Source organism: Oenanthe melanoleuca, chromosome 8 (assembly GCF_029582105.1).
Source record: "Oenanthe melanoleuca isolate GR-GAL-2019-014 chromosome 8, OMel1.0, whole genome shotgun sequence".
Taxonomy (NCBI): domain Eukaryota; kingdom Metazoa; phylum Chordata; class Aves; order Passeriformes; family Muscicapidae; genus Oenanthe; species Oenanthe melanoleuca.
The window spans coordinates 23,391,037-23,407,025 of NC_079342.1; the positions used below are offsets into that span (position 1 = coordinate 23,391,037).

Below are 15,989 nucleotides of genomic sequence, written 5' to 3' on the forward strand. Positions count from 1 at the left end.
TCCATTTGGTTATAAGCAATCCCAGTTAAAAAAAAACCCAACAAATTCCTTCAAAAATTCATTTCTGGGCACAGGCAGCTCCAGAACAGCTCTGTACTCACTGAAATCATAAGCATTAACCCCCAGGCATACCTGCACCTTCTCCCTCTCAGCATTGAGGCTGTCCTGCAGCTCCTGGAGCTCCCTCTCCAAGTGCTCCACTCTCTGGCGGTACCGCAGGCTCTCCACCTGCGCCACCTCGAACCTCGTCTCTGCAATCTCCTTCTCCCGACGGATAAACCTGCAGGAGGAGTCAAACACCACATCACACCAGGAAAAGGCTCTCATGTAGCACAACCATCTCCCACCAGCAAAAAAGCACTTGAATTTTTAACATTATCCTTCAAGTATAAAGTAATACAGAGCTATTTAAGTTCAAATCTAATTTATAACCCCCAGGAGAAGGAACCCAGAGCTAAGGTTACCTAAGAATTTCCAAGATTTGTTCCTGGGATTTGCCTTCCTCACTAAGAGAAACATTTGCTGCAGTTGGGATGGCTTCTTTCATGGAAGTCACCATCTTATTGCTCATGCTCTCCAGCTGCTCATGTAATAATCGATTTTGTTTTTCCAGATCCTCACAGCGGGATGCAAGTTTTGAAGCTTCATCCTACAACAAAATCATTCACTGGCTGTGATTTCTGTGGTTCAATTTCTGTTAACTGAAAAAAACCCACTGAAACAACAAAGCCCATCACACCTTGATCATTCTCTCTCTCTCTTCCCAGGAGGCCTTGGACTCTAAGAGCTCAGACTCTGCTTTCTGAGCAGCCTCCTCCAGCTGCTGCCTCACTGCTGTGTTCTTGGCGACTTGCTCTTTGATGGCCTGTAGTGCCTCCACATCAGCAGCATGAAGCATCAGTTCCCGCTCATATTTGTTCTGAGCTTCAGAAGCCATCATAGCCTGCACAAAACCAACTCTGTTACCCTTATTTTGTATGTTTGATGTGTACAAGAGACAAAATCAAGTGACCACAAAGCAAAAAGAAAGCCACTGCCCAAAACACCTGCTATTCTCAAGCACAGGAAACATGGAAATGCCCATCTGTGGCATTTGGGGTTAGATTAAATAGCAAAAAGTTTTCCAACATCCTTGACACCAATTAATGCTGCTGGAATTCTCCTCTGCAGAAAAGTAAATTCCCTTTAAAAACCAGTTAGTAACAAGACAATCTTATCAGCTTCTGCTAGAGCATCACACTGCCCCACAGTCGTAAAAGATGACAATTATCTTTTGGGTTAGAAAAATACATTCCTCACTGTCTTGTTGGCAGCGTTTTCAGCCCCCTTCTCAGGGCATGCAGGCAGCAATTCATTAAAACCAGTTATTTACATTCCCAAACAAATCTTTTTACATAATGAAACAGAAACAGAAATCTATTGCATTCAATAAGCAGCTGCTCCCTAAATAGAGAATGTTCTCTCCCAACACTTTTCCTGCCTCCAGCAGTCCCTGAGTAACTAGTTTAGTTTTGAAGTCAACTGAAAGCTAACAGAAATTTTGCTAACCCTGGCTAAAATAGGCAAACATCACAAACATACTTGTTCCTGGCAGTCCCTCCTGGCCTGTTGTTCATTATTCAAAGCTGTGCTGGCTCTCTGAAGAGCTTCCTGAACTTCTGACTGCACAGCCGACAGGCTTTTCTTCAGTTCTGAAAGCTGCAGTGACAGGAGAACAATGAAAACAAAGTAAGAAACCCAGGACTAAGTGGCAAAGCATTTGCAGGGTACTGAACAGAGTCATTCATAATGGTGATGATTTTATTACTTATAGATTAATAGTCAGTGCATACCTGTTGCTCCATGTTCTCCACAGCTTTACGCTTCTCCTCCTGCAACTCTTGTTTTTCTTTTTCTGACTCCATCAACTTCTTTTCCAGCTGTGCCTGATATTCTGAAGACTCCTTCAGACGAGTTTCAACTGTTGTACGAACTTCCTCTGTCACCTTCATTAAAATCCACCATGAAATTAATTTTTATCCAGTTAAATACATTATTCTGATACAAAACTGGATTTTTCTTAATAATTTAAAGCCAGAATAGATATTCTCGGCATCTAACAAACAATTAAATAAAAACAAGTAATTAACTGCTTACTTGTTTTTCCTTATTGAGGGATTCCTCCAGGCTAAGAACCATGGCCCTGTACTGCTCCACATTACTGGAACTAGTCTTGAGCCTCTCTCTCAGGTCATTGACTTGTTCCTCAGCTTGTCTCAGTCGACTTACAAGATCATCCACATCTTCATTTGTACTAGGCTGACCTGCAATATTAGGACACATTAATTAACTGAAGTTTAATTTAGTTTTAAACCCACTGTTCTCTTGAAAACTGAATCTTAGGATAATAACGTAGCAAAAACAATTACTTTCATAAAGTTTCCCTAAATAAAACTGCAAGCCCTCACAAAAATAAGGGCTTACAATAAACACTGTTGACTATTTAAAACTATATAATCTAACACATTTAAGCTCCTCCAAATAAAAATAAAATGAATCCTTTAAGAAGTTTTGCATTATTTTTCTCTTTTGTCAAAGACTGCTTGGATGTGAATTTCATATTTACAAATCATGACAGTTATCATCAGTCTGAGTATGTGACTGCAGTAAAAAAGTGGTTTATTATTTAGTGTACTGTTGTCCCAATTCTAATTATTATGGACTGTAAATTTTACCTTTCTGCAGATGGCAATGCTTAGCATAAAGAGAAACTAACTGCAGAGGAAGATTTTACCTTTCCCTGGAGGCCTTTGTGAGGACTGGGATGTGAGCTGGGCCTCAGTGTTGTTCAGCTGCTGTTTCAGCATGGCATTTTCTTTCTGGGCATTCTTCAGCAGCTCCTTTGTGCTGATGTGACGGTTGGTCTCTGTCTCCAGCTGCCTCTTCAGGTCCAGGATATGAACCTGCAAGCACAGGGCTCTTCAGTTTGCAATTATTCCCAAATGGCACAGAGGCCAAGTACTGTTCTAATGTCAGGTATGGAGAAGAACATGCTACACTTTGGCAGAAGCACCTGGGGCTTTATTTTCCTCCAAACAAGTGCAGCACATTTACACTCACCTCTTGATTCTTGGTAAGGGAATGTCTTTGTTCCACCTCACTTTCCAGTTTCTTCTTCAGCTGAGATATCTCACGCTCCAGCTTTTCTATCTGATTGTTGAGTCTCTGCTTTGTTTCTGTCTCAGATCTCTCAAGTATTCCCTGAGAAAACAGAACAATGCATTTTGTTTACAACACACTTCAACAATTTTCCTCTGAATTACTGCAGCACTTCATACAAAGCTGTCACAACACTTCTCCCACCCCAAGAATAATTAAATAATAGGTAGATACAGAAAATGATTAAAAGTAGCACTTACAGTGTTTGACTTAGCTTTAAAAGGTTTAATAAAAATGTTAATACAATGAATATTGTTAGACAAAAATCTGTTACCCATGCAGTCTAATGCCATGGACTAAAACACTTCCAAAAGATGTACTACAGAAATAGAATTCAGTCACATGATAAAATGTGCATCCTTAAATACATTCTAAGTAACAATATACATTATAATAAATTATATAAATGTATAAAAGTAAATACATTACAACAGGAAAATCAACTACCAAGGCAGGCACTGTTAAATTTCGCCATCAAAAAAATTACCATTACAATTTTTTTCCTTTCACATTGTTTCATGTGTTTTGTTTCCACTTGGTTGTGAAAATCCTTCTCATCAACTCAGAATTCTCAGGACTTTGCCCAGGTAAGTACAACAGTATCATAATGTAGGAAAAGAATCCCAAACTTGCTGAAACAGGTTGCTGAAGTATTTTATATTGTCTTGATTTGTAACCACATAAAAATCCACGTGAAGACTCAATTCCATGAGCATTTCATGGGCATTTATTGAAAAGCCTGACAGACCCAACTTAGGCATAAGAATAGCACCACAAACCTGAATTGTTCTCAAATTGGTGAGCAGCAAGTTCTGTCCTCTTTGTTCAACCAGCAGAGAGTCACGTTGCTGAGTCAGGCGCACATCTGACATCTTCAAGATATCCTTCTCTTTCTTCAGATTTTCTGCTCTCACCTTTAATACAGCAGATAATAAGAACTTTGTTGTCAATCCCAAATCAATCCATTAAATGTAGTATTTTTTTTTAAATCCATGTGAATTAAGCCAAGAATAGCAACAACAAAACTATTGGACATTCTGCTTTCCCTGCAAACTGAAACAACTTGGCATGTTCTTATATCTCCACTCTTCACTTGAGACACTTCAGGATAATCATAAGGAAAACTCTTGTGCTACCTTAGAAGATCCTGCAGTGCCACACACTGTTACTGACCTCTGCCACTGCCAGTTTTTCATTAGCTCCCCTCAGGTCCTGAGTCATGGTGTTAATGATCTGCTCCTGCTTCTGAGTGGTCGCTGTGAGTTTCTGGGTTCTCTCGTGCAGGGAGGTGATTTCCCGGCGATAGCCTTCCACGTTATCCTGCAACATCTCGTACCTTCCAGGGAACACAGCAAAGCAAGTCTGACACATTGCACTGTCCAGCTCAACAGAGGCATGCACACAGCTGGGTGTTTCATGGCTTTATGCTTCAGTTTGCACATACATGACTCACTCAACTACAGCTTCTGCTCTTGATCCCACCTGCACTATTTCCTTTATGTTCTTGCACAGAATAGACAGCATCAAAAGTGAGCAAAAAATATCAAGCAGCCAGGGAACATGAAAGAGAATGCTATTATGTAGCTGAATTACCGTTTGGAGGCAAATTCCAGCTGTGTGGATATCTTGGCATTTTGTGACCTCAAGTCTGTGACCTGCTCCTGAAGCTTTTCATTCTGTTCATTCAGAAGTTTGTCATTCTCTGCCTTCTCTTTTTTATAGTTCTCAAAAACTTCCTGCAACTGCAGCAAAGAACAGACACAAAAGTGCTTACCAAAAGCAACTAAAAAGAAATAGAGAGAGCCTCTGTGCAGTGTCTACTGAAAAATGTACCTGCTTAAGAGCAGCCTTGGCCTCAACAGTCTCCACGGACTCACTCATGGACACTGGAGCAGGAGTTGCCATGGACTGAGGTAAATTCGGACGCTTTGGAGTAGATGTAAGACAGATCTCCTCTGGTAACATACCTGAAGCTACAGGAAGGTAAAGGGGGATTTAAAGCAACACTTCTGCTTGCCAGAGAAGATCATACAGCCCCTGCAGCCTGGGTACCTTGCAGAGGAATGATGGCCCCCGTGGTCTGGGTGAGCAGGATGCGGAACAAGTCCCGCTGGCGGATGATGGACTCCACGAGCTGCAGCTGGTGCTGCCGTGACTCCCGCAGCTGCTGCAGCTCACTGACAGCCTCATCCAGCTGGCTCTGCAGCTCAGAGATCCTGAAACAACAGCTGCCTTCAGCATCCCAGAGAGGCACATCCAGGTGTTCTGGGCCCCTTCCTTCTATAAGGATGGTGAGGGGCTGGAGCATGTCCAGGAAGGGAATGGAGCTTGGGAAGGGGCTGGAGCACCAGGAGCAGCTGAGAGAGCTGGGAGGGCTCAGCCTGAAGAAAAGGAGGCTCAGAGGGGACCTTTTGGCTCTGCACAACTCCCTGACAGGAGGGGGCAGCTGGGGGGGGATCAGGCTCTGCTCCCAGGAAACAAGGAACAGGACAAGAGGAAACAACCTCGAGCTGTGCCAGGGTAGGTTCCAATTGGACATCAAGAAGAATTTTTTCACAGGAGGGGTTGTTAAGCATTGGAAGGGGCTGCCCAGGGAGGTGGTGGAGTCCCCATCCCTGGAGGTGTCCAAGGAAAGCCTGAACATGGCACTTAATGCTCTGGGCAGGTGACATCTGAGGCATAACTTGGTCTCAATCCTGGACATCTTTGCCAAAACTTAATGATTCTGTGAACCTATGACAGAATCCTACAAATTTCTAGGAGACCAGCCTTTGGGCTGCCATCTGCAGATGAAAAAGAAAACAGGCCTCTTTCCTGGACAGCAGAATTCTGTTCGTGTGAATAACTTTAAAAATTTCAGTAGCATGAATAGAGAGTCTGGCTAAGAACCTTTCACACAGAATTCACATCTGTGGCCTTTACAGTAGTGATTTAGATATGCACACATGCAGTTTCTTGTTCAGCTAACAGGAATAAAAACTTATCTTTTTGAAAAACAGCTCTGTTGTGTGAAATCAGTCACTAGAAATTGATAATTGTTTTTAATTCAAATTTTGATGACAAGACCTATTATAAGATAAAAAGCTATAAAGCCATTTTAATAGAAACCTGAAGGTCCTGCAACTTAATAAGAACTTGCCTTTATGAGTTATATAGCTGCTGCACACAGTTAACAACAATCAGAAGTAAAAAACTGAAAAATGCTTGAATGAATCCTTGTTCCTACTTAGCACAAAGTTAATAAATAGGAAGAGATGACCTACTTAGATGATGTTGTTTCTTGCTCCTCTTTTTCTCTTGCCTCTCCCAGCTCCCGAAGAGCCACCAGGAGACGCTGATTCTGCTGCTGAAGCTCTTGGATATTTCTGTAGGAGACCAGGTGTTGAGTGATCACTTCAGATGAGCTGCTGATGTCAGCAGAGCTCACTGCTTCATCTCTGATCACGTGGTTGCCTCTGGCTTCTTCCAGTTCCATTAACAGCACACAGATCTGAAAGAGAACAGTCCTCATGTAAGGCCTGCACAGACTCTAAAGTTTGCTCTGAAAAGCAACATATTAGGAATAAAGGAGTTGGTAATTAAGGGGTTTTCCCTACAATGTGCAAACAATTATAATCAATAAATCCTTGTAAGATAATGATATGACAGAAAAAATAGCTTGACAAAAAGCAACAAATGAGAAATACATAAACTGCTCAGTTCTGTGAACAGACCACAGGACAGTCCGACAAAGAAATTATATTATATATTTATATATATATATATAGTTTTCCATGTCAGATGCTTAACAATATTATCCTAAAACAGCACTACTTCTATCCAGCTAAACTTATTCCAATTTTGAAAGCAAAAGTACCATGCTGTCCTGAGGAGAAGCTTTAATGTCACCAAGGTACTTAGGACAGCTAAAGTTTCCATGACTGTGGCTGAACACAAATTGTAAGTAAGCATCTGAAATGCAGCAGCACATGAATATACCAACTGCAAACAGCACATTTAACCACAGCAACGTTTCTTCTACCTGCTGGGAGAGATCCTTCACTCGCACTTCCAGTCTCTGGCTCTCCCTCTCAAAGAAGGAGGCGTGTTTGTTGGCCTGGTCGGCGCTGTCCTGCAGGCGATGGATCTCCTGCAAGCACACCAACAGGAGCAAACATCATACCCCAACTGGACACATTCCTTTCCAGAGAGATGATAGCATGTGCAAACAAGCCTGGGGAACCAAACCTCTCCTTAAAGTTATGCTCTCAAGGTTAAACCCCTGGTGTTCCAGAATCAAAAGCCATGTTCTTTTGTAATGTAATGGTGTGTGCCTTAAAACCAGTAGGAAGTGAGCACTGAAGCCCAATTTTATGCCAAATAAACACTAAACTTTACAGTGAATCTACTCTCTCAGAAAATCAGAGACTCTGAATCACCACTACAAAAAACTACAAAATACATTGGTTCTACAAAATACTTTGTATTTCCAGAAATAGCAAGCCAGAAAGTCCAACACATCTTTTCCCATAAAAAAAGTTGACTGAAAGATCCACTTCATACACTTACAACTGCAATTAGGATTAAAGATTTGAAAATTAATTTGTTTTCCAAAATTATACATGGTCTTTTATTTTATACCAACCTTCATAGCTTGTTCAAGCTTTGCAGACAGACTTGCAACAGCTTTTTGGGAACGCTCAAATTCCTCACGCTGACGTTTTAAGATTGGGGCTTTGGCTTCTACTTCCTGCACTATTTCATCCAAGTATTTATTAATTCTCTTGTTCTCCAGCTTCTCCATATGCAACTGATCCTGAGTTTCTACATAGGCATTGTACAGCTGCAACAAAAAGATTTTGGTTTGTTTTTTATACACCTGACCAGATCTGTTTAAAAAGAACCACTGGTAATGATACAACTCCTACCTTATGGTGCTGCAATTTTATACAATTGAACTAGTTAATTCTGAAAAACAAGCTGGACTCCTAAAATATGGTTCTAGGACTCATATCACAGCAAAGAAGTTACACATATTAATTTTAAAATGGCAAACTTTATAGTGCAACTGTCTGCAATAAAAGAATTCTATGTAAAAGACACTAAGTTTTAAGCAAACTTAAGATAGAAATATCAAAACCAGTAACAAAGCATAAAGGAATTTAATGGCTGGATGAAACAATCAGTAACAAACAATGACAACACAAATTGCATAAAGAGAAGTGCAAAATCCCCTAGAACCTGTATGACCTATTGTTATGTTAATTTTTTTGCAAGTATAGGCCAAAAGCACAGCAGTACAGATTAAAAAGTTATGTAAATAAGCAAAAAAAGGCTGCTCCTGGCAAAAATGCATGTAGAAAGTAAGTTTATATTAACAAAACCCACCTATTTATGAATTTGATCTACTAAAGAAAATCTGTAAGGCATGTTGAAAAAAATCCCAGTAACTTAGTAAGAGGTCTGTCTCAAGTAAAATTTCCTTGCCTGCATCAGGCATGACCCCAAACCCAAAGTGTGCCCCAAGCCTGAACCTTTCCATTCTCAGTGTCACTGATGGCATCCAAGGGCTTTGCTGCAGGAGGGGTTTGTGCTCACTCACTTCAGTTAACTTCATGCCAGGCTTGACCACTTTGGCCACTGCTGCAGCAGTGGGAGACATGGCTGCCAGCTCCTCCTCAGACAGGATGGCTCCTGGAAGCACAACCCCACAATTACCATCCAAAAAATGCAATAATCCCCACCAGAAATACTCTTAAATATCATATCTGACTGGCTCTATTTGAACTGCTGAAAAGCTGTTGCTACTAGGACTCCAAAAATTTAAATAATTTCAGAACATGAATATTGAAATAGCTGGAGCAAGGCTTAATCTCTGTTTTTTCATCACACTGACAGATGTCTGGAGTAGCAGAGCACTGGTTTATTTTCATTAAATTAACACAGGGATAGAGTAAATGTACTCCATGCCTCTGTTCCTTCCTGCTCCCTATCCTTTAGAAACTATGGATGTGTAGCAAACAACAAAAAGATAGAGCTAAAACAGTGAACACTAAGCAAGATTTAATGTTAAACAGAAATTTAAAGGCCAGAGGTTTGTTTACTGCTGCATTTTTTTAAAGAGGAAAATAAGAGTAGTTTATCATCTCCACTTCCCTCTCCAGAAAACCACTAAAAGCATGCTGATTCAGCCTTGAAGAAAAGGTTCCTCTCCATTTTCCTTGAAAATATAACAGATTAACAAAAGAACTTCAAATAACTACGAGAGATGCATTTTCTGCAGGGAAAGCATATTTATATACATATATAAGCATATGTATATATATGAAAAAGCTTCTAAATACATTCTTAGAAATTACCAAAGATGACACTAGATTAATACAGCTGGTTCTTACAGAAATTCAGCACAATACCCTTCCATAAAAGCCCAAGAGTTTCTGTATTTCAGGAGCCAGCTTATCCCACCTTTGCGCTTCGTAGCTGACAGTAAATCATTGGCGTTCTCCAGCTCCTTCTCCAGCTTACTGATCTTCTCTCTCAGCTCCTTTTCCATTGCAGCTTTTGACTCCTCCACCTCAGCCAAATGCTCCTGGGCTGCTTTATTAGCTAAAATGAAATCAGATGAGCAGCTTGTGTGTTGTGATTGATTTTTATTTTAAAAGTTTCAAAATTTACCTGTGTACTTAAATTTTACTTTATATATCTACAGAAGTTCATGCTGGTAAGAAAACTTGGAAGTGTGAGAAAAGCATGAACCACTGCCTGTCACCTTTGCTTAGAAAAGAGCAAAAATATGAACTGTCCTTAGCAGTGAAAAGGAACTAAAAAGCTAAAGTGAAGACATATCTTGCAAAATTAGACCCTTTCATCAAAATCCATAGTAAAATTCCAGGTGTATTTGCAAATAGTTCTCCAACCATCAGTGAATTCAACTAGTCAGGTACAGTTTTTGTTATAAAGGGACTGATATTTCCATCATCCTAAAAGCCCAATGAAATTCCTTTCAGGAACACAAAAGCCCCATTTTTCAGAGCATGAAGGTACTCCAAAGGCCCAGCTGCTCTCCTCCCTTTGCCAGCTTACCTTCACCTGCTTCCTTGAGGAGCTTGTGCAGCTCTTCCACTGCTCCTGTCAGCTCATTGCTCTTTGCCTCTGAGTCATCAGCAGCACTCTGAAGAAAGCATTTTAGCTCACCTTTAGTACACAGCAACTGCAGCCCCATGTTTACAAGAAAGCTTAAACTGACCACAAATTATGAACACAGTTTTCTGCATAAAATGCTGAAAGATTCACCTAAGCTGGTCAATCTTTTCCATGTGGATTGTCTCACTTTGATGCAAATTGCCTGAGAGTAAGAAGCATCAGACACAGTGGTTTGATGTGACAGTTCCTAATACCATGTATAGCCTTTAGCTGTTTACAGCTGCTGCTGGCTCTTTCCTTCTTCTGACTAAAGAAAACTGGGAATTTTCAACACTTCATTTCAAACAGTCTGAAAAATATAGTATTTTTAGGGACTCACAGTACAAAGCAGTTTACATGTCTTTGCTTCCAGCTTGAGATCTCCTAAGTGTAAAGCTGTAAAATGTTTATTTGGGCATCTGTGCAAGAAAGCTCACAAAGCAGAGCTCAGTAATCTGGGCACTAAAATGTGCAAACCAAAGAGCAAGCAGCTGTACATTTCAGCTGACTTAGTCAGAAGGTTGCAGGGTATTTTTCACTCTTTGAGCAAACAGAACAAATATTACTTGTTTAAATGCTGTGCCTTTGACACAGTACAGGACATTCAGCTGGGTCCTAACCAAGTCACCAACACCTGCAGCGTTCAAAAATGAACTAACTCAGAAAAATCACTTCCACGGTCATACTTTCCACATAAACTTTTACTTTCCAATAGATCCTAAGACATAACCACATTTTTACAACATGAAGACTCAAAATGGTTGGCAGAAAATTACTATTTCAACCCCAGTTTTGCTTATTCTCCAAGATAATCCAAACAAAGTAAGAGTAAATGCTGACTACTACAGCAGCAAAGAAAACAATGTTTTGCAATGGAAATCAGCCTTTCCACATCCAGATTTTGTGGGGAAAAAAACTCCAAACTGGCCTGCATTACAAAAGATTCAGCCACTACTAGAGTTGTAATGGAATTAACAAACTCACCTTATACAAGTTGGATAATTTAATGTGGGCATTCAGTTCATTGTGGAATCTCTCTTCCATGCTTGCCTGCTGCTCTTTAGCCTAGCAGATGAAAGAGGAGACACGGTAGGGGAGCATTCCACTATTTCTATTTCACTCATTTTATTGTTTGATTTATAGAAGCAACTGTAATGCTGTTTAATGTATTTCAAGCTATCTCACCTCCTTCAGTTTATTCAAAAGTTCTTCAACATGCTTCTGGAGGTTTTCATTTGACTGTTTCAAGCTATTCACCTGTTCCTCCATTCTGGAAACCTATTCAGAAAAGAAATAAGAACACTATATAAAATTTTTAGTTCCTAGTCCAGTTTATTTTGGAAAATACTTGTCTCATTGTTTTTAACTTTATTTTCACTAAAAATAAAAACAAACCCAAAAGCTGATGAAAGAGTATAAAGGGCCTCTCAAATACAGTCATTAAAGTATTGGCTTTGTTTAATACAGTTAATCAGGTGGTACAATTTCTAAGAATTAACAACTCAGTAATTACATTACCTCCTCCTTTTTGTTCTCCAGACTGCATTTGAGCTCCAGGATTTCATTGCCTTTCTCCCTGGCAGTATGCAGCAGTTCATCTGTTTTGGCTTTCAGCTCAGCATTCAGCCATGAGTTCTGGTTCTGCAGCAGCTCTTTTTCTTGCTCCAGCCTTTTCTCCCGGTACTGAAAAGAGAATTGCACAGTGTGATTGTAGTAGTTCCACAGAAAATAAAGCAGCCAACTAAACTACTCTGATTAGAGGAGGAGTAGCAAAAATGTACTGTAATTTGGTAAATACAGGCAGTGCTTCTTATTATATTGGTAGTAAGTTACAACAATCAAGCAATGAGAAATTCCTGCCATTTGAGTTAGTTTCCTCTGAGCTTACATTAGATGGGAACATGAACTAGATAAATAGCCTTTTAGAGGAAATTAATTATTATATTGAGGTTTTTGTCCTTTCCTCCTCTCTTTATGGAGTTTATTCTGCCCACAGAGAAATGGTACAGGTTCACAGCTAAATATTTTTCTCCTTTCTACCTTCCTTCATGGATCTGGAGTCCTTCCTAGCAGGGAGGAGCAGCTACCACTGCCACCAAGAAGGCCTGGACATACTTGCCCAGCCTGATATCCCTGGTCTCCTAGAAACAGATCTCACTTCTAGTCGCAGCCACCATTTTTATAATAAAAGAATTTGCTATAAATAACTTGACTTACTTTCCAAGGAATCCTAACAAAGTGATGACTACATCACACACAAACAGTGCAAAACACACACTGTGCTTATAAAGCCCTACTCACCTTCATGGAAACATCTGATGTTTGAAGCTCATCCAACTTCAGCTGAAGTTTTGCCCTTTCTGTGTTTGCCTCTGTGAGTTTTTCATTTAAGCGTTTAACATCCTCTGGAGGAGGAAAATCAGTGTTAGAAAAAGCTGTTGTGTAACAGCTTTAATTACTAAATTGTAAAGAATGACAACAGGCAAGATGACTTTGTATGTAATTGTATGTTGGGCACTAATATACTGTATAAGGCACATTTTTAAATTGAGGAAAACAAGCACCAAAAACTGCTGTTTTTCTGCTACTACTGTGTTATTTCCTGGTATTTATTGACTGTGTTCCTGGCTGTACCATTTAAATGTTCAACTTCCTGAGATCGCCTTTCAGTTGTTCGGACCAAGTCTCTCTTCTCAGCCTCCAGTTCCTCCTTCTCTCGACTTAACTGGCTCTGAAAAAGATTGCAGAAAGGCAATAAGGAAATGTGATCAGCTCTCTGGAACAGTTTATAGCCACTACTTACACTCAGAATCACACAGCAGCGAGCTAAACCTCAGTGAGTTATCCCAGCCAACTGAACACTGGGATAAGAGGCTTAGAGCGGGCAGATAAATCACAATAGAGCTATTCAAAACTGCATTTCAATTTAATATTCTTGGAAAGACAGCTGTGATAGTCAAGAATTTACTGAAATAGCTTTATTTGGTTAAATAAAAGGGGTAACAGAGTAAACAAGGAATGAACACATGCATCAATGTAAAAATCAAAGCAAGTCAGTAGTCTCTGATCATTGACAGGCTACACTGTCTCTGCCCTCAAGGTATCAATACAAAGCACTTCAGTCAGACCCTAGCAACCTCCTCTGGGGAAACAATTAGATACATCTTCTCATTGTGGAAAAAAATCTAACACACTTGTTTCCGCTTCTGCTTCAAAATTACCATTCTGCTGGATCACTCAGCTCAAGTGACTCATCCTGCAACCCAGTGACTTTTGGGCGTCACACAAGCAAAACATGGCCAGAGTGAGGGAAAGGAGGGGAAAAAACAGAACTCTTGTTTATATCTTTGTCTGAATTTTGGGGGTTTGGATTAAAGTCACTTCACAACAAGTTTCAGCTGGAATAGAACAATCCATCCAAACTGAAACAAAAGCACTCGCTCACCTGTCATTCAGTTTACTTAAACACCACCTTTTACTTGAAAAGTTCCTGCACATGTGCCCCAAGGACATGTAAATATCTCCATGAGCTGTACTGTACTGATCCTGATACACTCCACACGGAACTGAGTGCATTCTGTGCTGCAAAGGGCCAGGGGAACCACAGGATTTCAGTTCCTGGCCAAGGCCCAGCAGTACCTGAATAGCAGCATTCCGGTCCTGGGCAGCCTCCAGCTCCTTGTTCTTCTCACTGAGCACCTTCAGCTGCTCATCTGGGGGGAAAGGAACAGCACTGAGGGATCTCCACTAGAATGTGACAGAACTCACTCTCCAAATGCAACAGAATCCAAATTTCCCTGACATACATTTTTAGCAAAAGAGAGAGAAGAATGCCAGACCTCACCCTGGATGGACCAGGGGTACTGAAGCACACTAAGGCAATCCTTAGAGCAGAACATCTTTTGTGAGGATCAATACACAGCCCACTGTACTGTTACTACCCAGCAAGGGGCTTTTTTTCCATGAGAACAAAAGATTCCATTAAAAAAGGCTGACTTGAACACATCACCAGAACACATCTCTACAATGTAAATAATGAGAAATTTTCAGCTCCTGTGTAAGACCTGAAAGCAGTTCCCACAACACTGGTGAATATCCTGGATAGCCAACACTTAAGGATGTTACACAGTTACACTTACGAAGCTTTTTAAGCTCCTCCCTTAGAGTTTGACATTCCTGGGTCTCGTTTACAAGTCTTTCCTGACTCTGAGCCAGTCGCTTTTCCACTTCAAAGTACTGTTGTTCTGAAAAATAACAAAGTCATCTCAGTCATAGTAAGCATTTGTTTTCCTTCTCACCTTTACCAATGATCATTCTAAAGAAAATATATAAAAATATTAAGATGCAATAGAATTCGAAGGAAGGAAAAAAAAAACCACAGCCAAAAAAATCCCAACATTTTTGAAAGCAAAAACCTGCATTTCCACATAGAAGGAACGTGGTTTAAAACACTTTGCTAGCATGACAAGTGGTTTATTTCCAGAAACTGCGATATGTTTCAGCCTTGTCTAGTGGAAGGTGTCCCTGCTGATGGCAGGAGTTGGAACGAGATGAGCTTTAAGGTCCCTTCCAACCCAAATCACTCCATGACTCTGTGAAATGACCCATCAAATAAGAGCCTAACTAATCTGAATACTCTTTAACACTTTTTATGTAACCAGAGACATTGTATCAGGCCAATTACTGAGTGTGGGCTCAACAGCTTAGAACTTCTTAGAACTGGAGTATTTCTATACATATTCTATAAAATCCACACAGCCCCAGGCATCAAGGGATTTGATCTGGGGAAAGTTTTAATGAAGACTTCTTAAAATTAATTCCTGGGCTCTATTCCCTTAGCAGTTGAAAAAAAAGAGAATTAGATGTGAATTTTTGTGATCTGGAATAGTAATTGTGTTATGGAGCTTCAGTCTAAAACATTCAGTAAAAGCAGAACTAATCCCACTCTTGGGCAGGATGGGCTTCTAAGGAAGCACTGAGGGATGTTTGTTTATCTTCTTCCTCTTACACATTACAATTTCAAATAATGTCCTCCTGCCATGAGAAGAACGGACCTGGAAGAGAGTAACTTGCTAAAATCTGTGGGTTACTTTAATTTACACCACACCTTTGTAATATATTTACCAAGATTTCTACCATGAAAGAGACAGAAAAGCTAAAAGGTAGAAGTAAAGTTTACATCAGAAGTGTGTCACATCCTCTACAAATTAACTCAAATTCACAACCTCAAACTCATGTCTCCTGTCCCCAAATCATTATAAAAATATTGCTTCCATCAGGGTCATTTTATGGAATGGAATTTAACAGCAAAGTGCAAACTTAAGGCTGTTTGAGAGCTGTGTGAACAAAGCTGTATTTCTCCTCCACAACGAGGACCAAAGCAGACTGAAGCACAAAACTGTTTAGGTTGGAAGAGACATCTGAGATCAGAGTCCAACCACTGCCCAGCACTGCCAAGGCCACCACTGACCCATGTCCCCAAATGCTGCATCCCCACGGCTTTAAAATCGCTCCAGGGGTGGGGATTCCACCACTGCCCTGGAAGGTGTGCCAGGGCTGGACAGCCCTTTCACTAAAGGATTTTTTCCCAAAATCGAATGTGAACCTTCCCTGATGCGACTTGATCCCGT

The 15,989-nt window shown here is 40.4% G+C and overlaps 1 protein-coding gene across 5 annotated transcripts in view; it reads right to left on the reverse strand.

Annotated features, from left to right (window-relative positions):
- Nucleotides 1-15,989, reverse strand: part of TPR (translocated promoter region, nuclear basket protein) — a 32,890-nt gene that overhangs the window by 16,286 nt on the left and 615 nt on the right. For all 5 annotated transcript variants that reach the window (XM_056497405.1, XM_056497409.1, XM_056497406.1 and 2 more), the window contains exons 2-27: nucleotides 14,499-14,603; nucleotides 13,999-14,072; nucleotides 12,994-13,090; nucleotides 12,661-12,764; nucleotides 11,878-12,042; nucleotides 11,545-11,637; nucleotides 11,344-11,424; nucleotides 10,261-10,348; nucleotides 9,643-9,783; nucleotides 8,780-8,871; nucleotides 7,823-8,020; nucleotides 7,220-7,327; nucleotides 6,462-6,688; nucleotides 5,251-5,414; nucleotides 5,032-5,171; nucleotides 4,792-4,940; nucleotides 4,372-4,534; nucleotides 3,978-4,112; nucleotides 3,100-3,240; nucleotides 2,774-2,942; nucleotides 2,137-2,303; nucleotides 1,833-1,985; nucleotides 1,582-1,698; nucleotides 740-943; nucleotides 465-649; nucleotides 133-280 (exon numbers count right to left, since the gene is read on the reverse strand). In XM_056497405.1, the coding sequence (XP_056353380.1) occupies nucleotides 133-280; nucleotides 465-649; nucleotides 740-943; nucleotides 1,582-1,698; nucleotides 1,833-1,985; nucleotides 2,137-2,303; nucleotides 2,774-2,942; nucleotides 3,100-3,240; nucleotides 3,978-4,112; nucleotides 4,372-4,534; nucleotides 4,792-4,940; nucleotides 5,032-5,171; nucleotides 5,251-5,414; nucleotides 6,462-6,688; nucleotides 7,220-7,327; nucleotides 7,823-8,020; nucleotides 8,780-8,871; nucleotides 9,643-9,783; nucleotides 10,261-10,348; nucleotides 11,344-11,424; nucleotides 11,545-11,637; nucleotides 11,878-12,042; nucleotides 12,661-12,764; nucleotides 12,994-13,090; nucleotides 13,999-14,072; nucleotides 14,499-14,603 (3,608 nt within the window). The remainder of the gene's footprint in view (nucleotides 1-132; nucleotides 281-464; nucleotides 650-739; nucleotides 944-1,581; nucleotides 1,699-1,832; nucleotides 1,986-2,136; nucleotides 2,304-2,773; nucleotides 2,943-3,099; nucleotides 3,241-3,977; nucleotides 4,113-4,371; nucleotides 4,535-4,791; nucleotides 4,941-5,031; nucleotides 5,172-5,250; nucleotides 5,415-6,461; nucleotides 6,689-7,219; nucleotides 7,328-7,822; nucleotides 8,021-8,779; nucleotides 8,872-9,642; nucleotides 9,784-10,260; nucleotides 10,349-11,343; nucleotides 11,425-11,544; nucleotides 11,638-11,877; nucleotides 12,043-12,660; nucleotides 12,765-12,993; nucleotides 13,091-13,998; nucleotides 14,073-14,498; nucleotides 14,604-15,989) is intronic.